Here is a 27104-nt window from a genome sequence, read left to right on the forward strand (position 1 = left end):
ACAAAATGAAGTAATTCAAAAATTGTGAATTTAACAGACGAGTGAGACATCTACAGACATTGGCACTTCTCTTTTGTCAGTCTTGACCTTGATGCAAACTCTTGCATGTTTGTAATAGATTTTCTCATAGATTCATCTAAAAAAGGCTAAATAAATATATATTTCTCTTAAATGTATTGCTGGAAAATAAATCTTCCTGCAAACCAATGGTTTACCTAGAATGAATGGATTTATAGGACTATTGTAAATTTCAGTTATCTGTTTGTGTTTTGTAGGGAGGAAATAAGAGAGGAGGAGGAGGAGGAGGAGGAAGAAGAAGTGGAAGAAGTGGATGGTTGCGAGATGGAAGACGAGGTAGTACTGAAGGAAGAGCCCTTTGATTCCAAATGTCAAAAAATGTTGGACTTGTCTGAGGAGAAACGAGCCAGACTGCGGGAAATTGAAGTAAGTGTGCCTCCTCTCTCTGGGAGCAATGTGAATTAACACTGCTCCCCCTCAGTGATTCCTGCTGCTCTCTTGCTCTGCACTACCTCGGTACACGTAACAGTAAACTAAACATAAACTCTTCGACTATGTTCTGACCCAGACACGCTACCAGCACTGGCACCTCTAGCCCTTTTCATTTAGTCCTCGTATTTACCCCACCCCACCCTCTCACCTGTATCTGCAGTTACTTGTGCGACCAAGTGCTGAACTGCGAACAAAACACAAAGTCAGTGGTTCAGGCAGCATCCATGGTCAGAAAGGACAGGCGAGGTTTCGGGTCAGCACTTCCGCTGAAGTATGTTTGTTTTAGATCTTGAGTATAGTTCAATCGTTCACATTTTTGCAGCTAGCCAATTAAATGTCATATTAAATTATGTTGGCTTGGAGAACCAGTAAAAAAATGATATATCACTGTACCATTGTTTTAAAAAAAGAATAGAAGAAAGGACGGAAGATTATGAGCATTGAGGCCAATATTGGGGCAAATTTGGGGTGCAGTATTTTGCTGCTTATGATGTTTCTTCATAACCAGCTCAAGGTGCAGGTGTGTTATGCACAGAACTGTTACAGTCACGGGTGATGCACTTTCAAAGATCCCTTTTAATAAACCAGCACAGCGCCAGTGTTCAGTAAGATTCTTTGAACTGCCATCTGTGCCACAGCCTGCCTGCCAGAATTTAGCCTCATTACCTGTGGGGAGCAGTGCTTGTACGTCAAGCATGGTGGATTTAGAGGGTGGCACTGTGTTCAGCTTCTTGACTGTTGGCAGTGGAAGATGTCAGTCATGTAGCACGGAAACAGGTCCTTCAGCCTATCTCGTCCATGCTGACCAAGATGTCCCATCTAAGCTAGTCTAATTTGCCTGTGTTTGACCCATATCCCTCCAATCCATTCCTCTCCATGTACCTGTTCAATTGTCTTTTAAATGCTTGTACCTCCTCTGGCAGCTCGTTCCAAATATCCACCCACTGCATGAAAAGGTTGCCCCTCGGGTTCCTTTTAAATTTTGCCCATCTCACCTTAAAACTCTAGTTTTAGATTCCCCTACCCTGGGTAAAGTATTCTGTGCTTTCACCCAATTAATTCCCATCATGATTTTATACATGTCAATAAGATCACCCCTCGGCCTCCTGCACTCCAAGGAATAAAATCCTAGTCCACCCGACCTCTCCTTATAGCTCACCCCTTCTAGATCGGCAGCATCCTCGTAAAACTTCTCTGCACTCTTTACGGTTTCTTTCTGAAAAGGCAGCAGGAAGAGACAGTTTTCTTTTTTTTAAGTTTTAAAATTCGTTTTATGGAATTGTCTGAAAAATAAATAATTCTCACTCTCTCCCTGCAAAAACATTGTGCATTGTTGCATTTTTTCCAAGTCAATCTCCCCTGCGCAGAGAGCATTGCCCCTCAACTGCCTGCTCGTTTCCATGGTTTATCATCACTGACAATTTTAGATAGATAGATAGATGGATAGATAGATATAATTTATTGCCACACAACCAGGGCCGGTGGAAATTTGGGTTGTCAGCAGCAGTACAATAATAAAGAACACACAATAAAACTGTAACACAAACATCCACCACAGCATTCATGACTGTGGTGGAAGGCACAAAAATTTGGCCAGTCCTCCTCCATTTCCCCCCCGTGTACAGGACCAGAGTCCAGAGTCAGTCCAGGATCGGCTCTTCCTCACCGGAGACCGCGGCTTTAAGATGGTGTAGGCCGCAGGCCGGCGGTCGAGATTTAAAGTCTCCGCCGCAGCCAGAAGCACCGTAGACTGCAGGGCCGGCGGTCGAAGCTCCCCTCCAGGGGTGATGGTAAGTCCACGCCGGGCCCGCGGTAGAAGTTGGCCGCGGGCCGGCAGTGATGGCTTCTTCTTCCCCCGGGTCCCCCACGAGGGATCCCGGGCTGTAGACGCCGCACCAGCTGGAGCTCTGCAGACTTCAGGCTGCCGGCTGCCCCGGGCCAGCGAAACAGAGCGCTCCCCTCCAGCGAGCCCCAGCGAGGGCTCACCCGCTCCACATCGAGAGTCCACGCTGCGCCCGCCGCTGAAGCCCCGGGCGTGTCTCCGGGAAAGGCCGCGCCGATCCTTGATGTTAGGCCACGGGGGAGGCGACCTGGAAAAAGTCGCCTCTCCATGGAGGAGGCGACCGAAGCGGTTTCCCCCATACCCCCCCACACCACCCCCCACACAAAACACACGAAGGAACATTAAATACATACTTTAAAACATACTAAAAAATAAAAAAAAGTTGAGAAAACTGACGCGCTGCTGACATGGCTGCACACAGAGGAGCGCCCCCCCCCAATTTTCATACCATGTTGTCTTCTGCCTGTTTCACCTATGCACATTTTGTTAGTATAAATGTTATTGTATTGATGACAGGGTGTAAAGAGATAGAATCATTCTCCATTACACTATTACGTTCAGTTCGGCAATATTAAATAGATGCATTTGCTAATTTCTGACTTTTTCAAATTGTTTAAATTCAGAGCTTTTTAATCTCTCCTTCTAGCTTAAAGTAATGAAATTTCAGGATGAATTGGAATCTGGTAAAAGGACTAAGAAGTCAGGAATGACCTTTCAACAACAGGTTGAGCATTATAGGAGTAAACTATTGCAGAAGGTAAGATTGTAAGCTGCGGCTGGTTGGTTTCCTGGGTATTAATGCAGTCGGCAACTGGCATTTAATAAGTATTGATATTGTACAGGTTTGTAAAACTAAATGACAAAAAGATAGCCACTGGTCTCTATCAGTGTAGTAATCCTCAATTTCATATGTAACAAGTAAATTATATTTCTTAATCTTAATATTTGTTATTTCTTAAGGGTCTTTAAGAGACCTTTGGATAGGCACATGGATATGCAGAGAATGGAGGGATATGGAATATCTATAGGCAGATAAGAGATGGTCTTGGCATCATGTTTTGGCACAGACATTGTGGGCTAAAGGGCTTGTTCCTGTGCTGTATTATGTTATCATATCTGGAAACATTATTAATAACTACATTCCAAATACCTTCTGGTTGGTTAATTGGTTACTATGCATTGCCCCTCACGTGTTGCTGAGTTGTGGAATTTGGGGGGAAATGATGAGAATGTGGGCAGAATTAAAACAATGAGATAAATGTACAATAGATGGTCAGATGGGGCTTGATGGGCTGAAGGTGCTGCATCACCCAAGTATTTGCATTAAGGGGTCAAAAGTGCCATGTTTTCTGTTTAGGGAAAGGAAAAAGACCAAGATAAAGACCTGGAGAAAGAAGTTTGTGATACAGAGAGAGTAAGAGAAACGTACAAAGAAAAAGACAGAAAAGAGAAAGATAGAACTGAAGAAAAGATCAAGGAGAAGGATAAAATAAAAGGCAAAGAAAAAGACAAGAACAAGCTGAAAATCAAAGAAAAGGAACGCAATAAAGATCGATCACGGGCAAAAGAGAAGCACAGAGATAAAGGAAATTCCTTATCACCTTCCAGGTGAGTAAAATAAAAGTGTGAAGTAATAAAGATGCAAGTGTCCCTGGAATTCTAATAGCATCTGAAAGTAAAGTTGTCTACAAGTCATCAGATGATTGTGGAGCTACTAATGATGTAAAGTTCCTGACGCAGCGGTAGAGTTGCTGCCTTACAGCGCCAGAGACCCGGGTCTGATCCTGACTACAGGTGCTTGTCTGTATGGAGTTTGTACGTTCTCCCCATGGGTTTTCTCCGAGATCTTTGGTTTCCTCCCACACGCTAAAGACGTACACATTTGTTGGTTAATTAGCTTGATATAAAGGCAAATTGTCCCTAGTGTGTGTTGGATAGTGTTAATCAGTATCAGTATATCTTTATTGTCATTTTCCTGAGTACTCACATACCCAGAGGAAACAAAAAAACGTTACTCAACCAGTGTCCATTCAGTGTGCAGTACAAATAACAACAAATAACTAGAAATAAAAAACATATATCATGAACAAATTAAATTAAACACTACTCTCTACTAAACATCAACAGGCGTTCCGATCGACAGCTGCTGCAGTGTGTCCAGGTTGATGGTTGGTGCGCGATACTTTGGCAGGGGGCTACGTCCGTTTATCAGTCTTATAGCCTGCGGGAAGAAGCTGAGGAGCATCCTGCTGGTTTTGCAGCTAATGCTCCTGTACCTCTTCCCAGATGGCAGGATGGAGAATATGTGATGCGATGGGTGGTAGGGGCCTTTGATGATGGAGATGGCTCTGTTGATACATCTCTTCCTGTATATGTCCAGCAAGAAAGGGAGTGGAGCACCAATAATCCTGCTGGCGGTCTTCACAATCCTGTCAAGTTGGTGCCGTTCGTACGCCTTGCAGCTCCCGAACCGGGAAGTGATGCTGTTGGTTAATGTGCTCTCGATTGTCCCCCTATAAAAAGTTCGTAGATGTGTAGTGGGGAGACCTGCTTTACGTAGTCTTCGGAGAGGGTGTAGTCGCTGCTGGGCTCTCTTGACCAGTGCTGTGGTGTTGGTTGTGGACATCAGGTCATCTGACAGGTGGAGTCCTAGGAACTTCACGCTGCTGACCCTTTCCACATCAGCTCCATCGATGTGCAGAGGTGTATGGTGTTGTTTTCCCGCCCTCCTGAAGTCAACCACCATCTCCTTAGTTTTTCCCACGTTGAGAATGAGGTTGTGGGATTTGCACCATCCTGTGAGCAGCTCCACCTCCATCCTGTACGCCGACTCATCATTGTCACTGATGAGACCCACCACTGTTGTGTCATCAGCGAACTTGTTGATGAAGTTGTTATTGAGTCTAGCAGTACAGTCGTGTGTAAGCAGACTAAACAGCAGGGGGCTTAGGGCACAGCCTTGGGGCGAGCCTGTGCTCACGGCTATGGTTTTTGATGTCCTACTGCCCACCCTGACTGTCTGCTGCCGTTGTGATAGAAGGTTCAGGACCCAGTTACATGTGCCAGCATCAACCCCCAATAGCTCCAACTTCTCCACCAGCTGCTGCGGAATGATTGTGTTAAACGCAGAGCTGAAGTCTATGAAGAGGATCCTGGCATAAGTATTTTTCCGATCAAGGTGTGACAGTACGAGGTTCAGTGTTGTTGAGACTGCGTCCTCTGTGGATCGGTTGGCTCTGTAGGCGAACTGCAGTGGGTCTAGGTCGGCAGGTAGACTCTTTTTGATGTGCTGCATAACCAGTCGCTCAAAACACTTAATTGCTATGGGTGTTAGAGCCACTGGTCGAAAGTCATTATGGCAGGCTGGGTTTGGTTTCTTCGGGACAGGGACGATGGTGGCACTCTTAAGACAGTTGGGCACTACTGCCTGGCTGAGTGAGATGTGGAGGGGTCACTGGTAGGCATGGTTAATGTGCAGGGGTCACTGGTAGGCATGGACTTGGTGGGCCGAAGGGCGTGTTTCCGCGCTGTGTCTCTAAACTAATTGAAAGGAGGAAGGGATGGACCAAGTAATTGCAAGGCAGTTTGGTAAATTTCAGTAGTGGCGGGAATACCATCATGGTGGTCGATGGCGGCCGTAAGGCTTGCCGCAGTACAAGCAGTGTTCCTGTCTGCCGTTTTAGTGTCTGCGTTATTTGTTTGCAAAGTGTCGTGCTTAATCCAGTACTCCCGTTCGGAGCTTTTAAACCTCAGTGATTTGGGCCCATCTACATCCTTGCTGGAGGAGAAATTACGGGACTTAAACATCTCAAGCCACTCTACATCATGGCTGCCGGCCAAAAAAGGCCGCCGCTCCGGCACCTTTGCCAGGTTCAGGAGACGCCCTTACCGGCCACCGCTCCCAGCCCTTCTGCTGTCAAACGTCAGATCCCTCCGGATGAACTCCAACTTATGATACAAAATGGATGAACTCCAACTTATGATACAAACTAACAAAGACTACAGTGACTGCTCTGCCATCTGCCTGACAGAGACCTGGCTGGATCAATCAGTACCTGACCAAGCGGTAACACTTCCAGCTTTCACATTACATCGTGCCGATAGATCATCCAAACTATCGCACAAGGCAAAAGGCGGCGGCGTTTGCATAATGATAAATGAACGCTGGTGTACAAATTCTACAGAACTCACCCATGTATGCTCCCCGCACCTGGAATACCTCACTGTCAAATGCAGACCATCATTCCTCCCACGGGAGTTCGCATCAGTAATTATGATCTGGGTTTACATTCCACCTGAGGCTAACGCTAACACTACCATAGCCGAGTTAGCAAACTACGTCTCCTCAGTGGAAAATTCACATCCGGACACAGCAGTCACCGCCCTTGGGGACTTTAACCAGACCAATTTGTCATCTGAGCTCCCCGGCTACCATCAGCAGGTAACTTGCCCCAGCAGAGGGACCAACACGCTAGACCACTGCTACACTACCATCAAAGAGGCTTACCGTGCATTCCCGAGGGCTCCGCTGGGCAGGTCCGACCACGCAATGCTGCTGCTAATTCCACAATACAGGCAAAAAGTTAAATCCTCCAAGATACCAACAAAACTTGTCTGGTGCTGGTCCCCTGAAGCCATCGAAAAACTCCGGGGCTGTTTCGTGTGCACAGACTGGAATGTTTTCCATGCTGCAGGTGACCTCCACGACGTTACCGTTGCAGTGACGTCATACGTCAATTACTGCGTGGACCTATGCATACCACTCAAAAAAGTCAAACACTACAATAATAATAAACCGTGGTTTAACAAGGACATTAAAAAATTAAGAAAGGAGAAAAATTCAGCTCATCTGGCAGGAAACAAGGAACAATATATGGCTGCCAAATACAAACAGATCTGCTATAAGAAGAGCCGAATCCAACTATGCCACTAAACTAGAAGAACAAATCACTACTAGTGACACACGTTTCATCTGGAAAAAACTCCAAAACATGACGGACTACAAAAAGAAACCCACCCCCACACCTGACAGCGACAATCAGCTTCCTGATACACTCAACTTTTTCTATGGGAGGTTTGAGTAGGCACCGGCTCCACCACCATCTCCCCCCGACCCCCTCCCTCCCCCCCCTTTCACCATCTACGAGGAGGAGGTGAGGAGCACCTTCAGGGGACTTAAGAGGAATAAAGCCCCCGGCCCAGATAACATCAGCCCCTCCGTTCTCCACCACTGCGCTGCGGAACTGGCTGGGGTTTTTACCAACATCTTCAACACCTCCCTCTGTCAAAGCTCAGTACCCAACTGCTTCAAAGAATCTATTATCATCCCGGTTCCCAAGACCAAGATCATCTCCAGCCTCATTGACTACAGACCCATTGCCTTGACATCGGCAGTCATGAAATCATTTGAGCGCATCATACTCAATCACCTGAAAACTGTCACCACCCCACTCATGGACCCATACCAATTTGCATACAGAGCCAACAGGTCAGTTGAGGACACCGTCAACTTAGCAACTCATCACATTCTGAACCACCTGGAGTCCGCAAACACATATGCCCGCATCCTGTTCATGGATTTCAGCTCGGCATTCAATACAATAAACACGGCCATACTGTTCAATAAATTACTGGACATGAACATTGACCCATGCATCTGTTACTGGATTCACAGCTTTCTCTGGAACAGGAAACAGAGGGTGAGGATCAACAATAATACATCCTCCCCTCTGTTCCTCAGTACAGGCACACCCCAAGGCTGTGTTCTCTCACCCTGGCTATTCTCCCTTTACACAAACCAGCTCACATCCCACCACAGCTCCATCAACCTGTACAAGCACGCGGACGACTCAACCATCATAGGATTCATCACCAACAACCAAGAAACTGAATACCGTGCACAGGTCAACCAAGCAGTGACCTGGTGCACAGACCATGATCTCTTACTCAACTCATCAAAAACAAACAAACTCATCATCGACCTAAAACGCCAGCCACCCCCCAAAACACCTGTGCTCATTAAAGGTGAATCCATCTTCATCACTGACACTTTCAAACTCCTTGGAACCCACATCAGCAACAACCTCAAATGGAGGACAAACGCAGACCACATCTATGGAAAAGCTCAGCAAAGACTTTTCCATCTCCGACAGCTAAGGAAGTTCAGAGTAAGGTCTCATCTCATGCTCCGCTTCTATACACACAGTCAGGTTCGGCAGTCTCGACTCGCTCTCCCGGAAGAAATTACAGCGCATCATAAACAGAGCATCCAAAATTATTGGCTTACCCCTACCATCCCTTGAATCACTTTACCACAAACGGACACTTCACAAAGCCCGCAAGATCATCACTGACCCCACTCACCCTGCACACTATGCCTTTCAGCTACTGCCCTCTGGGAGGCGTTACAGGTCAATTGCCTCCAAAACAAACCGCTTCAAAAACAGTTTCATTCCCACTGCAATTAACTTTTTAAACTCTGTACGGTGAGGAAATACGAATAAGCATGGCCCTTATGTATTATGAAATGTGTCTGTATGTATGTATATCTATGTTACAAGTTTAATGTTTGATGAAATGTTGGAACCTGTACCGAGCTGTACTGAAAACAAATTCCACCAGCCTGGCTGTGTGGTCATTAAAATACAATACAAAAAAAATAAAAATAAAATACAATACAATGGGCTATACGCCATAATTGGGGGTGATCTCTGACAATAACACATCTCTAATGAATGAGCTCAACGCCTTTTACACCTGCTTTAAACATACAAAGTTCCAGCAAGGTACGTTCCCCCATCTCCTGCTGGTTGTGCCTCACACATTTCATTGGCAGAGGTCAGATCTGTTTTAAACTGTCGGAAAATACTGGCTTGGGTTGAGGCTGGATGGATTCCGAAATTGTACACAATCATCTGGCCAGCAAAGTAGCTACTCCTGAACCTGGTGGTGTGAGGATTCAGATTCAGATTTAGATTCAACTTTAATTGTCATTGTGCAGTGCACAGTACAGAGACAACGAAATGCAGTTAGCATCTCCCTAGAAGAGCGACATAGACATCTCCTCAAATGTATCCAGGAAAGTGGCTTTGTTAAATTTCTATTTACCTTGTTCATGGAAGAGAGAATTACTGATTGACATTGTCACAGACATTTTGCAACCTTTGGGGGGGAAAAATGGCATCTGTATATATTTAGTAAGTAAGAATTTCATTGTTCCGTTTTGGCACACATGACAATAAAACAACAATGTTTACAATGTGTTGCAGGAGAAGGAGGTGTACGAGCTCACCAAGTCCCTCCAGAAGCATCCGATGTGAAATATCCATGTCACCTTGGTCTGAGAGATCACTGCTAAAAGAAAACACCCTGTCTAGGTCACCGTCTCCAGTGTACAAGGAGTCTCCGAGGCACAGTAGCAAACGGAAAAAAAGGTGGGTACATTTATCAACGAAGCACAACTAATTTGTCTCACAATAGACATAAAATGCTGGAGTAACTCAGTGGGACAAGCAGAATCTCTGGAGAGAAGGAATGGGTGATGCTTTGGTCGAGACCCTTTAGACTGATGTCAGGGGAGTAGGAGGTACATAGATACGGAAATGTAAGGTGTGAAAACAGGACAAAGGGAATGGAGATCAAGGAAAATGTAGAATAGATCATTGCTTGGTCTCGACCCGAAACGTCACCCATTCCCTCTCTCCAGAAATCCTGCCTGTCCTGCTGAGTTACTCCAGCACTTTGTGTCTATCATAGATCACTGTTAGTTGGGAGAAGGTAACAACAAACCAAACAGATAAAATGTAGCAGAAACAATAAGACTGGTCGGAGAACTGGGAAGGGGGAGGGATGGAGAGAGAGAGGGGGGGAGAGCAAGGGTTACTTGAAGTTAGAGAAGTCAAATGTTCATACCGCTGGGGTGTAAGCTGCCCAAGTGAAATATGAGGTGCTGTTCCTCCAATTTGTGCTGGGCCTAACTCTGATAATGGAGGAGGCCCAGGACAGAAAGGTCAGTGTGGGAATTTTAGATCAGAGGGGGAGTTAAAGTGTTTAGCAACCAGGAGATCAGGTAGGTTTAGGTGAACTGAGCAAAGGTGTTCAGCGAAACGATCGCCAAGCACGCGTTTGGTCTTGGCGATATACGAGAGTCCACACCTGGAACAGCGGATACAGTGGATGAGGTTGGAGGAGGTGCAAGTGAACCTCTGCCTCACCTGAAAAGACTGTCTGGGTCCTTGGACGGAGTCGAGGGGGGAGGTATAGGGACATGTGTTACATCTCCTGTGGTTACAGGTGAAAGTACCTGGGAGGGGATGGTTTGGGTGGGAAGGGGCTAGTTGACCAAGGAGTTGCAGGGGAACGGTCTCTGTGGAAAGGTATGGAGATGGGAAGATGTGGCTAGTAGTGGGATCCCGTTGGAGGTGGCAAAAAATACAAGAGGACATTGTAGCGGCAGATTATCATATCTTTCAGGTAATTAGCACCCTAGCCGCTATTTGGATGAGCATGGTTGAAGGGGGTGTCTTCTAAACGCATGCAAGCTCACTCACAGACCTTCAGAGCTTCTTCTCAGATATGACTTCAAAACACAGTCTTTTGATGAATAAATGCTTTATTGTTGCTAGAAAACAGTAAGATACATCCAAGTTTCTTCCGACTCGTTACTACAATCTTCTTCGAACTCCAGCTTATTACTTTAGACATTAATAAACTCCTCGTGTCTCCGTAACACTGGCAAGATCTGGCATGATCTCCTTTAGATCTCCCATGGCCCTCATATTCTTACATGTTCTTACATATTCTTACATGTTCTTACATGGTAGAAGGGTTAACCTTCCCCATGGCTCTCCAAACTAATCTAAAAACTAAACTCCTGCGCAAGCATCTAAGCTCCAAACACGCCCAAAAACACGTCATAAATCCCACCCACAATATAACGGGCAATCTAAAATTTAAAGGCACATGCCATCCTCAATGACATGCGAAACAGGTCAAATGGCCACTACATACCGGCCCCTAATTGTTCCGAATACATAATGAGGCAATTACCAATAAACATCAAAAAAGTGGCCACAAAGGCTTAACATACATCAAAATTAAAAGGTCAGGGAATAAAACCCTGTGGCTCCTCGTCGGGAAATTGAACCCCGGTCTAACGCGTGACAGGCGGGGTTACTAATCATTATACTAACGAGGAAAAAATAGCACGCACTATATATCTGCAATCCGAATTCTTCATCAACTCTTCCATCTTCACTTTCATCTTCTAGAAGCAAGCACAACTTAGTTATTAATCTTATTACAACAGTGGTTTAATTCAAAGTCATATCGTGCATACCAATCAGGCATGATACCCAGCATATAGTCCAAAAGACATGATCCAAAGCTTTGACAGCACGAAACGTCTTCCTCCATGTCCGATCAACTCATTGATGTGTTGTAACAGCAATGTTGAAGTATGAAAATCCTTCAAAAGAATAACAGGATCTTTAACAATAAAGTTCACCGTTAAGTTTGATTTAATGTCCGAATCTTTAGCAGGGATTTCCATTCCCAGCTCAAGCTTTGGCAACTCTCTGTCTGGCTTGCAGAGAGATTTTAGTTCATCGATCCATTCCTTCTCGCTTAAGAAACGGTTCAGTGTCAGTTCTCTGGAAACTTCATATGCAGAATTTTCTTCTGTGTCAACGTATTTCAGTTGTACCACATTAGTAACTCTCAATGCTCTCTCCATTGGCAGATCGTCTCTGTCCAAATCCAACTCTCTGGTTTCTTTGGCTCTGTCATCTAGTGGAATGCTTTCACAATTCTCGCTGTCCCACTTCGAAAGTATAAATCCTCCCTTATTGCAAAGAGAAGTCAGATGTTCTACTGGTAGAATTGCTTCCTGCTCAGTAGGCCTAGATTTTAAGCAATCATCTTTGTAGAAATTATTCTTCAAAGAGATTCTTCTATCATGAAATTTTCTCTTCTTGCCAAACTTGCGTTTCAAAGTCTGGGTACCTTGCTCTGCCATACTATGATTATTTGGTAGATTAACACTTTCTTGTTTGAAAGGTAAGTCTCCACAACAGTGTCCATCAAGGCACATTTAAAGGCACATGCCATCCTCAATGACATGCGAAACAGGCCAAATGGCCACTACAGACATCTCCGGTGATCTGATATGGAACACCTCATCCTGGGCGCAGTTGCGGCGTAGACGGAGGAATTGGGAGTAGGGGATAGAGTCTTTACCGGAAGCAGGGTGGGAAGAAGTGTAAGGTACACAAAAATGCTGGAGAAACTCAGCGGGTGCAGCAGCATCTATGGAGCGAAGGAAATAGGTAACGTTTTGGGCCGAAACCCTTCTTCAGACGAAGTGTAGTCTTGATAGCTATTGGAGTCAGTGGGTTTATAATAGATGTTATCATATTTTGCTTGGGCAGCTTATATCCCAGCAGTATGAACATTGACTTATATAACTTCAAGTAACCCTTGCTTTCACCTTTTCTCCATCCCCTCCCCTTCCCAGTTCTCCGACCAGTCTTACTGTCCCCGACTACATTTTATCTCTGTTTGCTTTGTTGTTACCTTCTCCCAACTAACAATTATCTATTCTACATGTTCCTTGAACTACTTTCCCTTTGTCCAGTTTTCACACTTTACACTTCCTTATCTATACACGTCCTTATCTATGTACCGCCCACTCCCGGCATCAATCTGTAGAAGGGTCTCAACCCGAAACCTCACCCATTACTTCTCTCCAGATGCTGCCTGTCCCGCTGAGTTACTCCAGCATTTTGTGTCTATCTTTGATTTAAACGAGCTAGTTCCTTCCTACACATAATGCGTTTCATACATAGTTAATGACTTTCCATTAATGGTTCAATAGTGCTTTTAATGTCACGTATGCGAATGCACAGTGAAATTATTGTCCTAACATACAGTCCACTACTGTATTGCCACCCGAAGCACAAACTCGATTAGCAAGTCTACAGAAATAGTCTCCTGAGTCTGCATAAATTTTCAAAGTCCAGTCCGCGCTGTAGTTCTTTTGAACGGTGCCCGATTCAGGTAAGCCCCAGACCTACAACCACCAAACTAATGCTAGACTGGTGTATTAATATTAAAAAAGACACAGAGTGCTGGGGTAACTCAACGGGTCGGGCAGCATCTCTAGAGGATATGGATAGGTGACGTTTCACGACTCAACCTAAATGTTACCTATCCGTGTTCGCCAGAGATGATGCCTGACCCACTAAAATACACCGCCACTTGGTGTCTTTGTCTGTAAACCAGCACCTGCAGCTCCTTGTGTCTACATTTTAGGTGCTTTAATATGTGGGATTCTAACTGTGGGTTCAAATCTCAGGAGTAGGTTTACATTTTCTTCAATTTATTTCTATCTATTTTTGGTAGATCCTGGTCCAGATCAAAATCTCCTAAAAAGTCAAAGCATTCTCGCTCAAGTTCTCCAAAGAAATCGAGACGATCACGGTCACGCTCCAGAACTCCTCATCGGTCTCACAAAAAGTCAAAGAAGAGCAAACGCTGACAATCCATGAGGTTTGTTTTATGTACATAAAAGATGATGCAGCATTTTTTTGTACTTTGTTTTGCTCTTTGTTACTCTCTTCCATTTGTTTTATAGATGGAATAAATACTTTATTTTGTATTTGGATGACTGCAACTCATGTTTAAAATGGGAATGTGATTCAGATCTGAAAATAATCAGTTAGAAACCATCTCTGTAACTGTTGTCAACTCCACTGTAAAGAATTCACCTCTGTACCCTTAGTTTTGCTTTGGCTTCAATTCGAGCATTGTGATTTTTAATATAATATAGAGATAGAGTTACAGGGCCAGTATTTTTCTTTATGACCCATCAAAGCATCTCTGTTCCGTAATTATCACAACATTTAAATAAAGTTTTGTGGCTCCTTTGTCAGTGGCTTTTTTCACTCTGTACTCAAATAATCGCATTGCAGTAAGTGTCCACATCATTTTATGGCCTGCAGTTTTATATTCAGTATCTGAGCAGGTCTTGATGCCTGCTGTTTTGCCTCCCTGGTGCAGTTTGAAAAACAGGCGGGAGGAACAATGAATATGGCCACATCTGCTAACTAAAACGTTTTTTTGTTTAGTTTATTGTTACGTGCACTGAGGTACAGCGAAAAGCTTTTTTGTTGTGATATCCAGTCAGCGGAAGGACTATACATGTTTATATTCAAGCCATCTACAGCGTACAGATACAAGATAAAGGGAATAAAATTTAGTGCAAGGTAAAGTCCAATGAAAGATAGAAGATAGTCTGAGGGTTTCCAATGAGATAGATGGAAGGTTAGGACTGCTCTGTAGTTGGTGATTAGGATGGTTCAGTTGCTTATCACATCTTTGGTGATGAAGGGGAATGATTTTTTGCACGTTTACTTGATACCCAAAACATGGGAGCAAGGTGGCTTTTAGAATTAGATTTCCAACTATTCTTCCATTGCTCCGGTTGGAACGAGGTATTTAATTGCCATGGAAGAACAGTTAACAGAAAAAGTTTACTATAATTATGTCGCTATATTACGTAAACATTCCGCCGTTTCTGTGGTAACAGCCATCCTTCCATTGCCGTTTGGACATGTGCCTCCAGTTTTATATAGCTTGTGTCAGTAAATTAGTGTATTAAAATATATTTTCCCCAGTGAGCAATGGGACATTTGTTTACTTCAGTAAAATCTTGGACAGAGAGCTTTTTAAATTGCTGGGTAAGAGTTGTAAGTGAAATTCAGTCCGGTGCAATATCATTTTTGTTTCAGATTATCAGTTCCAGAACTAGTGTCATCTAGCTGTATCTAAATTTGTTCTTAGATTTGAGTTTAAAATTCAAGCAAGAGTCAAGTGTTTAATTATCATGTGTAGCAGCAATGGTGCATTGGAATTCTTACCTGTTGTAGCTTTACAACAATAATGCAAATAAATACATAATAATCAACAATATAATAAATTAATAATTATAATACAAGGTAATCATAATAGAGCAAAACTGAAATCTAGTGCAACTAAAGACACAGTCCGTAAAATATAATAATTGCTGAGGTTATTGTTGTGAAGTGTTCAAGACCCGATGGTTGCTGGGAAGAAGCTGCTCCTGAACCCAGTGGTCACGTTTTTCATCCTTCTGTACCACCTTGAAATGAGAGAGCGGCCATAGTGTGGGTCTTTGATGACATTGGCTGCCTTTTTGAGTCAGCACCTCCCGTAGATCCCTTTGATAGTGGGGAGGTCAGTGTTTACTGTTCTCTGCAGCCTCCTTCCTTCCTGGGCATTCGAGTTACTGAACCAGACCACGATGCAACCAGTCAGTATACTCTTACCACACACCAGTAGAAGTTAGATAGAGTATTTGTTGACATACCAAATCTCCTCAATCTGCTAAGGGAGTAGAGGCATTGATGAGCTTTCTTTGTGATTAGATCAGTGCTTAATTTGCTGTTGTACAGTTTCACATACATTATCTTTGTCACAATTTATGTATTTATCTTGCCAAGTAATAGGTAACATTCTCTTCCAGAACGTGTTCAATCTTGTCTGCCTTTGGTGATGTTCATTTGAATTGCATTCTCCTTTATCATAAAGCGATTTCTCACCGATTTGTTGCTTTTTCTGTTTGACTTTCTTGTCACAAGGACCTGAAAGACAGGCAAGTAATCTGAAAGGGCCAGTTAGATCGCTCAGCAGCTTCCCTGCAGATTGAATTGTGCTTTGCAGTTCTGCGATCGAGTGTTTTAGTAAAATGTATATACAAATATGAATGAGGACATTTGATCAGTGCCTAGGTATTAACCCTTTGATCACATCCATAGACTGCCCTAGGATGTTTTGAGACAGGTTCTGCACATAATACCACATAAGCATTGTCCCCATCTAGTAATCACTGCCTGCCTCACTGGGCAGCCAGCCAAGGTGCTCCCCCCACCCCCTCCTATGCAGCCAGGTTCTTCTCGATCTGGTCAAATCATACCATTTATGACCTTCCATCAAAGATACAATAGTGATGTTTAAGAGGCTTAATAGGGACATGGAAATGTAGAGAATATAGGGATATGCATCATGTACAGGCAGATGAGATCTGTTATACTTGGCATCGTGTACGGCACAAACATTGTGGACCGAAGGGCCTGTTCCTGTGCTGTTCTATGTCCTGGTTTGCTCAATACAATTGGTTGTGTTCAGAAATCAAGGAGCTGCTGGGGGAGAACCTTGTGGATAAGTTTAAACAATCAATTTCTTGTAATTGTAAAATCACAAAGTAGACTGAGTGAAAAGGGAATTGAAGATACAAACAAAAGGTTGGAAACACTCAGCAACCCAGGCAAATGAAGAAACTTTTTTTAGTGCTCCAAGCTGATGAGCTATCAAGCACCGATGAAGGGTTGAGTTGAGTTTAGTTTATTGTCATGTGTACCGAGGAATAGTGAAAAGCTTTTGTCGTGTGCTAACCAGTCAGCGGAAAGACAATACATGTTTACAATCGAGCCACCCACAATGTACAGATACATGATAAAGGGAATAATGTTTAGTGCAAGATAAAACCAGTAAAGTCCAATCAAAGATAGTTTAATGAGGTTTTTATGAAAGTATTGCTTGAGAAATGAGTGCATAAAGAATGGTTCCATCTTCAACCTCTCTTAAGTGGATAAAGAGTTAATTGAGGCAATAAGGTGCCAAATGTTAGTGATTTTACCAGAGGGAAGACAGTGTATCACATATCAAAAAACATCAAAGGCTAAGTTGTCAAAGGTCTTCAGTATAATTCTCCAATACAAGGATTGATAGAAAATTATTTCAATGGAGGTATTCCCTGAACCATGACAAACTTGGTGTAAAATTAATGGACATGCAGGAGCCTCTGCGGAGATCATCATTATTCTGCCACATAATTCTCAGGGTTCTTACTACATTTGGATTCCCATTTATTTATATAATGGTATTTTGTGGTCTTCATGGACATTTTTCACAAACTTTCCCAGGATAAAAATAATGTTTATTATATAAATGTGTTTACAGTGACCTTGTGATCACACGGCATTTGGCTACATCTCTGTGGGACTGCATGCAAATGTGATAGGAAATGCATGGATTATGTGAAATTCTCTACAATGTTAACATGGGATAAGAACACATCTGTATATCAGCAATTTGTGGAATACCTGCTGCATAAAGTCCCATGATTACTGTTTGACCCCTTGGGACAACTTATGATGCCTTGTTGTCTCAATGTACTGAAGCCAAATGAATACAGCCTTTCAAGTGGTAATGTGAGGGACATAACAGTCTGTGCAGTGTTCCCACATAACTCAACAATAAAGACACCAAAACTAGGAATGTACAGACGGTTCTGGAAATCACTAGAGCAGATTGATTCCCAAATTTTGACAAATTAGAAATGATAGCGGGCCAATGAGACTGGACTATCCAAGTGTACTGAACATCAGACACTTCAACAGAAGATCAATGGATGTGGAGAAGATGTTTCCACTAGTGGGAGAGTCTAAGACTAGAGGTCATAGCCTCAGAATTAAAGTGTTCTTTTAGGAAGGAGACTAGGAGAAATGTATTTAGTCAGAGGGTGGTGAATCTGTGGAATTCTTTGTCACAGAGGCTGTGGAGGCCAAGTCAGTGGGTCTATTTAAGGCAGAGATAGATGGATTCTTGATTAGTACGGGTGTCAGAGGTTATGAGGAGAAGGCAGGAGATTGGGGTTAGGAGGGAGAGACAGATCAGCCTTGAATGGCGAAGTAGACTTGAAGAGCCAAATTGTCTAATTCTGCTCCTATTACATAATCTAATGATCAAAGATTTAATGGAATGCTACACAATATATCTCTAAATCAACCTGACTGTAGGGCAGTGGTAGCGGAATTTGGGTGGATTTGATGGGCAAACGTGAAAGAATAGGTTAGAAAGGAAATAATTTGCGGGAATGGGATTGCTTGCATTGCCGGTGTGGAATTGATGGGCTGAATGGTCTAGGGGGTAGTTATGACCATAAGGACTAAGGTTCATATTACAGAGAACCATTTATTTGGCTACTGCAATGTTAAATGCCATTCTGGGCACCGCAAATAATATGCCTTGGAACAAATGCAGTGTAGATTTACTTGAATGAGGCTCACCTCCCAATGACTCAAATGGAAGAAGCAACTTTAATTCTATTCTGTGGCTGAGCTGATCTCCCCCCCGGATGCGGGAGCTGACGCGGAGGGCCCAAATGCCGCCGGCTAAGGGAGTCAAGATCATCCTGTCAACGGAAGGCTCGAGGCCCCCCGACTGCGGGAGAACAAAGAAGGGAAGAGATTGAACTTTTTTCGCCTTCCATCAGTGAGGAGTCACTGTGGTGGATATGTTAAAATGTATTTTGTGTGTTCCATTGCTTTTTATTTGTATGACTGACTTGACAAATTAAATTCCTCATATTATGCAAAACATACTTGGCTAATAAAGTATTATTGTATTGTATAATAGTGGCATAGCTAGTAGAGCTGCTGCCTTGCAGTGCCAGAGATCTAGGTTCAATCCTGACCTTGGGTGCTGTCTGTGTGGAGTCTGCACAATCTCCCGGTGACTCTGGATTTCTTCCGGGTGCTCTGGTTTCCTCCCACATCCCAGAGACAGTTAATTGGCCACATTAAGTTGTTCCTTGGAATATCATTCCTGTAAGTTGTCTTGATTTCCATCTATGCATTCGTTCTCTAAATCTTTGTCAGTTTGGCATGCCTGATGTGTGTATACAAACAGATATGTAACAATATATATGAAAAAATAACTGATAGATGATACTGCAGCCCTCCCCCAGTATTGCAAGGACATATCAGCCTGGATTTTGTACTGTGATGGGCCTTGAGCCAACAACTTAAGGCTTCAGGTAAATGGACCACCATTGAGTCAGGACTGAAGGTAAATCAACTTATGTAAGGCCAGAGTGGCTATGTTTGCTGACTTGTTCTGAGTATTTAACTTGTGGATGCTGATCGTGATATCACCGAGGGTCAATGAAGAGCCTTTGTTATATGTTAAAGTAAAACTCACCATATGACTTCCTGCTGCTATTTTATTTCTACTATAAATAAACCTTGATGTTACCAGTATCTGGTAAAGTACCCACAGCGGGTAAATATTCATCTTAACATTTGCTTTATAACTATATAACCATATAATAATTACAGCACGGAAACAGGCCATCTCGACCCTTCTAGTCCGTGCCGAACACGTATTCTCCCCTAGTCCCATATACCTGCGCTCAGACCATAACCCTCCATTCCTTTCCCGTCCATATAACTATCCAATTTATTTTTAAATGATAAAAATGAACCTGCCTCCACCACCTTCACTGGAAGCTCATTCCACACAGCCACCACTCAAAGAAGTTCCCCCTCATGTTACCCCTAAACTTCAGTCCCTTAATTCTCAAGTCATGTCCCCTTGTTTGAATCTTCCCTACTCTCAGTGGGAAAAGCTTATCCACGTCAACTCTGTCTATCCCTCTCATCATTTTAAAGACCTCTATCAAGTCCCCCCTTAACCTTCTGCGCTCCAAAGAATAAAGCCCTAACTTGTTCAACCTTTCTCTAACTTAGTTGCTGAAACCCAGGCAATATTCTAGTAAATCTCCTTTGTACTCTCTCTATTTTGTTGACATCCTTCCTATAATTAGGTGACCAAAATTGTACACCATACTCCAGAATTGGCCTCACCAATGCCTTGTACAATTTTAACATTACATCCCAACTTCTATACTCAATGGTCTGATTTATAAAGGCCAGCACACCAAAAACTTTCTTTACCACCCTATCTACATGAGATTCTACTTTCAGGGAACTGCACAGTTATTCCCAGATCCCTCTGTCCACCTGCATTCTTCAATTCCCTACCATTTACCATGTACGTCCTATTTTGATTTGTTTATGATGGCAAGCATTGTCAAAACACCAACATATGATGCACACCTTTGAAACTGCGATCCTATGTACGGTACTTATTTTGTATTGAGTGGATTTTCTGAACTACTGACGGAAACATGGCAAATATCAATTGACTGAGTGATAAATGTGGGAATTCTGAAGATAGACATATAAAGCTGAAGTAACTCAGCGGGTCCGGCAACATCTCTGGAGAAAAGGAATATGTGACAAGACCCTGATGAGTCTGATGAAGGGTCTTGCCCCGAAACATCACCTATTTCATCTGCAGTTCCCTCTCTACACAATGTGGGAGCCCTGCAGTTTAAAAAAAGTGCAAACATCATTGCAACATGAAAAGCAGGTCACCATGTGCTTGCATAATACAAATTCTTTGTCATTTCAATGTGGATCAGTTTGAGTCAGTTGGTTTTAATGATGCTCATGTCAGCAGTAAGTTCAGGCAATGGTTTTATCGTGTGAGTTTTCTCAAGCAGATTAAATATTTGTATTCATTGTAAAAATTCCTATATACTGCAAAGAATAATTGTGTATGTCACATTTTGGAACCTTGCTTGGATCAGGCTTTTACCATGCATTGTATGAACAGAAGTCAAACAATTGAACTGAAGACTGCACAAATTCCAGTGTTTTGGCTGCCTGGCTCTTTTCTAAACTAAGCTGAAACTGGGTCCCATATCTTCCGACATGATCTTTGGGGTGGGAGATTGCAACCTTCACGTTTCAACGAATGCAATCAACCTGGCGTGCACAATCAAATAAGATCAAATAGAACAAGTTGTCCTACAACTTTAGGCTGTGCACGCTATACGCAAGAAGAAAAAGAAGGCATGATCTTTAAATATAAACTCTGAACTGCCGACCAGGTCAAATATAGCCAATGTGCATGAGCAGATATCTTGTGCCATTATGCCAATGAATGATGCAGCCGAGGTGGGAATTTGTGAGATGGCTTGTCCCTTCAGCATTGCCAGATGTTGTTTTAAACAGATGCAATTGAATTAATTACAGTTTGACTGATTCTGGGTAAGTCAAAGCGAAATGGAGAATATTTTGTTTTTGAGGTTTCTCTGCTGAACATATTAATCATGAGAAAATCATTCTTGCACTTTTATGCACTGATAATTGTGTGGGTGTGACAACTGAGGTGGCATTGATGTAGAAGACTCCAATAGTCTGGCAGCCTGTTGGTTTGGGATAACTACGTTTGGCATCTGGCTGACTCGTTAATCTGCATGTGATCTATGGAGCCGGACTGTGAGTGGGATGTGTGGCAAAAGGCACGGTTCCACAGTGCAGTTTGGACCAGACTTGGGGTCGGGAACACCCGGGGTAAATCTGAAACATCCCGGTGGAAACTGGCAGCTAAAACTCACCCAATTCTATTTCATGCTCCCTTTAAACTTACCAAGTTCACCATAAAAATTCTAATACTACTGTGTAGCAAGTTAAACATATAAGTGTGTGTGGTATTAATATAAATAACATCCAATAGTCCAGAAAATCTACTTGTCCTGCAATGCCAAAGTGGCCACTGCTGCAATGGGAATTTTATATTTGTAGAGTGACAGGCTGCCAACAATTGACCAAAGGTTTCAAGTTCAAGTTCACATTTATTGTCACATGCAGCAATTGGTACAGTGAAATTTGAGTTACCATACAACCATACAAATAAAAAGAACACACGATAGAATTTAACATGAACATCCCCACACAGCGGAATCAACGTTTCCCAGTGTGAGGGAAGGCAATAAAGTTCAGTCATCTTCCTCTTTGTTCACCCGTGGTCGGGGCCTTTTGAGCCCTCCGCAGTCCTATGGCGGCCCGATGTTCAGGCCCTCTCACCGTGTAGTGCTCTCTTGGTCAGATCAACAACTGAACGATTGAACAGAAGTTTCCATGAATTTTTCTGTAGGTTTCCAACCTGGCCAGGCTCCCCTGACGGACAAGCCGACTCCACAGTAGCCTTGCAGGGACATCCAGATTCCTCTGCATCTCTTGTCACTTTGAAACACTAAAAGCAAAGTATATTATCTATTAAAATAGTACTTGTTACATTTTATTATATTATACCCCATTTCCCATTCACCATCTTTCTAAATTCACTTGACAGTCTCCTTGGGTCCTCCATCATGACTTACATTTCTATTTATACCTCTGTAAACAATAATTTTAGCAACTATCCCTTTGATGCATTTATCAAAATCATTTATATAAATAGGCTGTTTCATGTAGACAAAACATACAACAGCCAAATCACACATTTTTCCAAATTATAAGGGAGCCATGCATTGCGGCATTGGTGTGGCAATCTCCGGGGGCTGGCTTCAATTGTGACCTCCAGTACTGTATGTGTGGATTTTGCATGTTCTCCCTCTGACTGGGACTCTACTGGATTCTCTGATTTACTCTTATTTCTCAAAGATGTATTGTAGGGTTAACTGGCTGTTGTACATTACTCCTTGGTGTAGGTAAGTGGCAAAACGTTCAAAAGTTGCCAAGCAATGTGAGAAAGAATGACAGGTCTCAACAGATCGATTACAATTGTGGGAACAATGTCGATGAGAGAACAGAAACTTTAGATTATCACAATGTGTCTCAAAAAAACAATTTCCACAACTGATAAAATCCTGAATTCAATGCCACTTGTCACTGTTGAAACTCTACGAGTTACCTTTAAAGCCAGTTCAACAATTACTGGGTAATTGAAAATTGAATGGTTAATGAAATGGCTAATAATTAGATTGGTTGACTTTGTAAAAACACTCTAGGATGTACTAGATGGGCAACTAACTTTGTTGCTTTTGGGATAATGTGCTAAAATTCATTATTGTGTTTTCGCTCTACCAAGGTGAACAAGCTTCTAACTTAGTTGTGAAATATTTGGGGTGTCCTATTTTTTGCAGGCTGATTATCGCATGGTTATCCAGCACTGGGCAGGAAGGGTTTGTTGAGTACTGATGGCACATTCTTCCAATGCATTTGGTAATTTGATGTAATAATCAGAAGTATTCTGCTTTTAATTTTCACTGGAGTTCAATGTACAGTGTCTTTACTTGCTATGGGTAAAGATATTACAGTTGGCTTAAACACAAACAGTTGAAATAAGTTTCATCCCGTGAGAAAATTTGAAGTAGATTGGCTCTCAGACTAAAAAGGTTTACAAGCTGTAAACCAATACTTTTTTTTTGGAAGTTCAGAAATGTTCGCTTGCCATAGGGTTAAAGTTCAAGAGGAACATAATAACAAAGTTATTTCTCTGTCAATACAAATGCTGCCAAAGATTCTGTCCCATGTGAGTTAAAATCCCATCTGGATGCAAGGACTCCACGTGATTTCTCTGTGAGATTATAAATACTATGCTGGACATCTGCAACCAAATCTGCACTGATATACAAAATCACTTCAACAAGCCCATCTCGTCTGCCGGTAAGCTATAGCAGTATAAATTAAAGAGACTTTGTAATGAGTAAACTAGAATGTACGGATACTTAAAATAAATTTAACTTTGAAAGCAATTAGGCTTGATTTTTTAAATATAAAGATGTCTAAGAACTAAATTTGGGGCAAATAAAGACAAATGAGCTTTGGAGTGTAAATGTTTACTAATCAGAGATTGCCTATAGCGCTGTCCTAGAAAACCTCACAAACAGTAAAAAGCACAAGAAAAATATCTGAGGGAGGGCTGGCTTCAATTAAACAACAGACATCAAAGTAATAGAAACCAAAAATGCTGGAAATACGATTGGGAAGAACTAGAATGAAAGTATTCAGTAGAGCATTTGGAAGTTGATTGTGCTAAACGAGGTTCTGGATTTGTTAAATGTAATCTCCGATTTATATCTGGACTTTACTGGACTGATTTTTGTTTTTGACACCTTTTGTGGAGTTCTAATTTAAACAGTGGAAATACAATGTATAGCAAGGATGAAAAATGTAAATGTTGCAAGAGGAAGTTGGGAACTAAAAATGTTAGATTTAGATTTATTATTGCCACAGGTACCAAGGTACAGTGGAAAGCTTTGCTTTACATGCTCTCCAATCAAACCAGATAATACTATACATAAATACATCTATTAAACTCCAATAGTACAATAGGTCGAGCAAAGGGAAAGTTACCGAATGCCGAATATAATTCTCAGCATTGTGGTGCAAGTTCCCGGAACATAACATCCGCAATGATCGGATTACCATATAAAAAGGTCAGCAAAGAGGAAAGGATTGGGCAGTGGACTTTCCTCCTCCCCAATAAAATCTGTGTGCTGTGGCACTGGTGAATGATTATCATCAGAGCTCTGTAATCTTTACTCCATGTATTAAGTGTTGCCATGTATCTTATGTCACAGGTTCAACACGCAGGGAACCATTTCCAGCAGAGACCTTAAAGATGGACCCATTGCTTTCCAGCTCCTCTCCTGTCAACACCACTGGAATTGTTGACGTCTCATTTTCCGAGTTTGCTCCATCTCTCCTGCGTAAGGTGTCCGACGAATCATGCCGCTTCATCGTCTCATCGCGGTTTATTTCCAATTTCATCCCCATTATCTACAGTATCATCTTTATCTTGGGCTTCATTGCGAACAGTGTGGTAATCGCCACCTTTTGCCACCGCATTCATTTAAAAACTGTCACTAACATCTACATCATCAACTTGTCGATTGTTGAATTGCTCCTCCTGTCCACACTTCCCCTCTGGGCTGTCTATTATGCTACTGGGTACAACTGGCTTTTTGGGGCAGTGATGTGTAAAATATGCAGCTCTCTTGTATCTCTGAATTTATATGCCAGAGCATTTTTTATTATGTCGATGAGTATTAATTGCTACCTGGTACACCTGCATCCGATTGATTCTCAGACAAAAAGGGCTCTGTGTCAAGCTCACTGCATTATGATCCTTGTGTGGACTGTGGCTTTAGTTGCGACCTTTCCAACTGTCTATTTTCAAGGTTCCCTTTATATCCAAAGTCTGGATAAGACAAGGTGCACAATGGTATATCCCGCCAGCAATGCTGGACATTGGTCTGCCGCATTGTCATTGATGGAAAATATTCTGGGTTTCTTCATTCCCTTCACTGTGATCGGTATATGCTGCGGCTCTTTTGCCTGTCATCTGATGAGGATGGAAGTATCGGATAGAAACACATGCAAGCGCAATAAGATGCTCTGGATGGTGATTGCAGTTGTACTGGCCTTTCTCATCTGCTGGTTGCCATTCCATGTATTGACTTTTATGAGTGCAATGTGGAAGTTGAACTTCTTCACTGATTGCCAAATGGTCACTATTATTGGAATTGCAATGCCAGTCAGCATCTGCCTTGGCTTTGCCAACAGCTGTGTCAACCCCTTTATCTACTGCTTGGTGGGAGATCAGTTCCAAACGCAGCTCACTGATATGGCTCGTAGAGGGTCCATCAATCTCTACAACCGGAGGAGCTCAGCAACCAGGAGCACGGCCACCTCTTGCAAGAACAGTGACACCACCGATATTGGGCCTAACCATTCATGAGAAGTGAGCTGTGAAGAAACAAGAATGACACTGAGCTAAAGTTCTGTTAATATCTCACAGAACTGTGCAACTAATGATAAAACACGTGGAGTTAGGGAATTATATTCACACAAAAGCAGCATTAAAATGTCACTGCATTGGGGATCTTTGCCAAATGGTTCAGAGCCACTGAGGAATGATTTTAATATGTTGCCATGAGACGATTCTATGCAGTTTTACTAATTAGCTCAGCATACTTTTGGAGTTGATTATAAACCATGAAGTAAGCCACATCATCATACCCGCCACGGCTGAAGGTCTCAAAGTGCCGCTTCTCAAATTTGTAGCTGGAAGCCAGAGTTCAACTTGGAAGATCCATCATGAGGAATGCCGGGCTGGACAGAGCCATGAAAACCCAACTTTTCCCATGGTAGATTGAAAAGGTGGTAAGAGCTTTAGAGAATAGGAGCACTTATTGACCCTCCATCCAAAATAGAAGGCGTCATGCTAAGCAATGCTCCTACATTGCATCTGAACTGGATACATTGATGTCTTCTGCAATGGACTGTCTCAGAACAATGTAGGCAAAGTGTTTTGCCTTAAGGATACCCTGGCTAGCTTGTTTCTATTAAAATCTGCATTCCTGTGCACGACCCAAGCTCTTCTTTCACTGTATATTCCTCTTGCAGCATTGACTCTGGGTGTTGCATTATGTCTGATGCCACTGCTGGTCTCCGATCTCCCATGCACTCCAATATTGGGTGATAGGCAGATCCAAACATCTTCACCAATTAACTTTTCAACTCAGTCCACTGATGCAGCATGTAAAAAATATACTCTGCAATGTAATTTCTAGCCTATGATCTCTAAATATATTGGAAATACAATAATGAAATAAAAAATAAAAATGCTGTAAATATTTGCCAGAAAGCCCTCTGGAACATTTCCTGCCCTTTCTGTTTTTATTTCAGATTTCCTTCCTCTGCAATGTTGGAGTTTTGAAAACAGCTTTATAATTGTTTAAAAGTTACTAAAACTTTCAACCTTCCTATGGAAATATAATGCAAAACAGAAAGTGCTGGAGTGCGAGTCAGACAGCATTTTGGGTCAGAACTCTCAGTCTTGAGCTCTCAACCCATTTCACCACCCTCAGACCCTTGGTCCTTATTGTTCACCCAATCAGTCTCCAAATAGAATGTAAAAATAGTACTTTCCACTAGATGGGGTGATAGTACACAGCACAGGGCAATTTTACAAACAATGGGTGTCACAGTACATGAACAGCAGATGGCAGTGAAATGATATGTAATTCGTG

General features: G+C 42.6%; 2 protein-coding genes across 8 annotated transcripts in view; both read left to right on the forward strand.

Annotated features, from left to right (window-relative positions):
• The window catches only part of LOC116979243 (U2 snRNP-associated SURP motif-containing protein-like), a 54551-nt gene extending 40273 nt beyond the window's left edge, over positions 1 to 14278 (forward strand). For 6 of the 7 annotated variants that reach the window (XM_033030838.1, XM_033030840.1, XM_033030839.1 and 3 more), the window contains 5 exons: positions 276 to 444; positions 3000 to 3110; positions 3711 to 3961; positions 9622 to 9786; positions 13754 to 14278. In XM_033030838.1, coding sequence (XP_032886729.1) covers positions 276 to 444; positions 3000 to 3110; positions 3711 to 3961; positions 9622 to 9786; positions 13754 to 13889 — 832 coding nt within the window. In that variant the 3' untranslated portion in view covers positions 13890 to 14278. The remainder of the gene's footprint in view (positions 1 to 275; positions 445 to 2999; positions 3111 to 3710; positions 3962 to 9621; positions 9787 to 13753) is intronic. The other variant, XM_033030837.1, reaches the window with a different exon arrangement.
• An 8572-nt stretch (positions 14279 to 22850) lies between these two features.
• On the forward strand, positions 22851 to 26712 carry LOC116979244 (type-2 angiotensin II receptor-like). Its single transcript, XM_033030844.1, has 2 exons — positions 22851 to 23733; positions 24651 to 26712. The coding sequence occupies exons 1-2, from the start codon at positions 23664 to 23666 to the stop codon at positions 25808 to 25810; spliced, it is 1230 nt and encodes a 409-aa protein (XP_032886735.1). The 5' UTR covers positions 22851 to 23663; the 3' UTR covers positions 25811 to 26712.
• Positions 26713 to 27104: the final 392 nt, after the last annotated feature.

Source organism: Amblyraja radiata, chromosome 12, assembly GCF_010909765.2.
Source record: "Amblyraja radiata isolate CabotCenter1 chromosome 12, sAmbRad1.1.pri, whole genome shotgun sequence".
NCBI classification, from domain to species: Eukaryota; Metazoa; Chordata; class Chondrichthyes; order Rajiformes; family Rajidae; genus Amblyraja; species Amblyraja radiata.

Bases quoted from the DNA above. Each gene is read 5' to 3' on its own strand.
- LOC116979244 (XM_033030844.1), top strand. From the start codon at position 23,664: ATGCTGGACATCTGCAACCAAATCTGCACTGATATACAAAATCACTTC. The intron at 23,734-24,650 runs GTAAGCTATAGC...CTTATGTCACAG, and splicing joins CAAGCCCATCTCGTCTGCCG to GTTCAACACGCAGGGAACCA.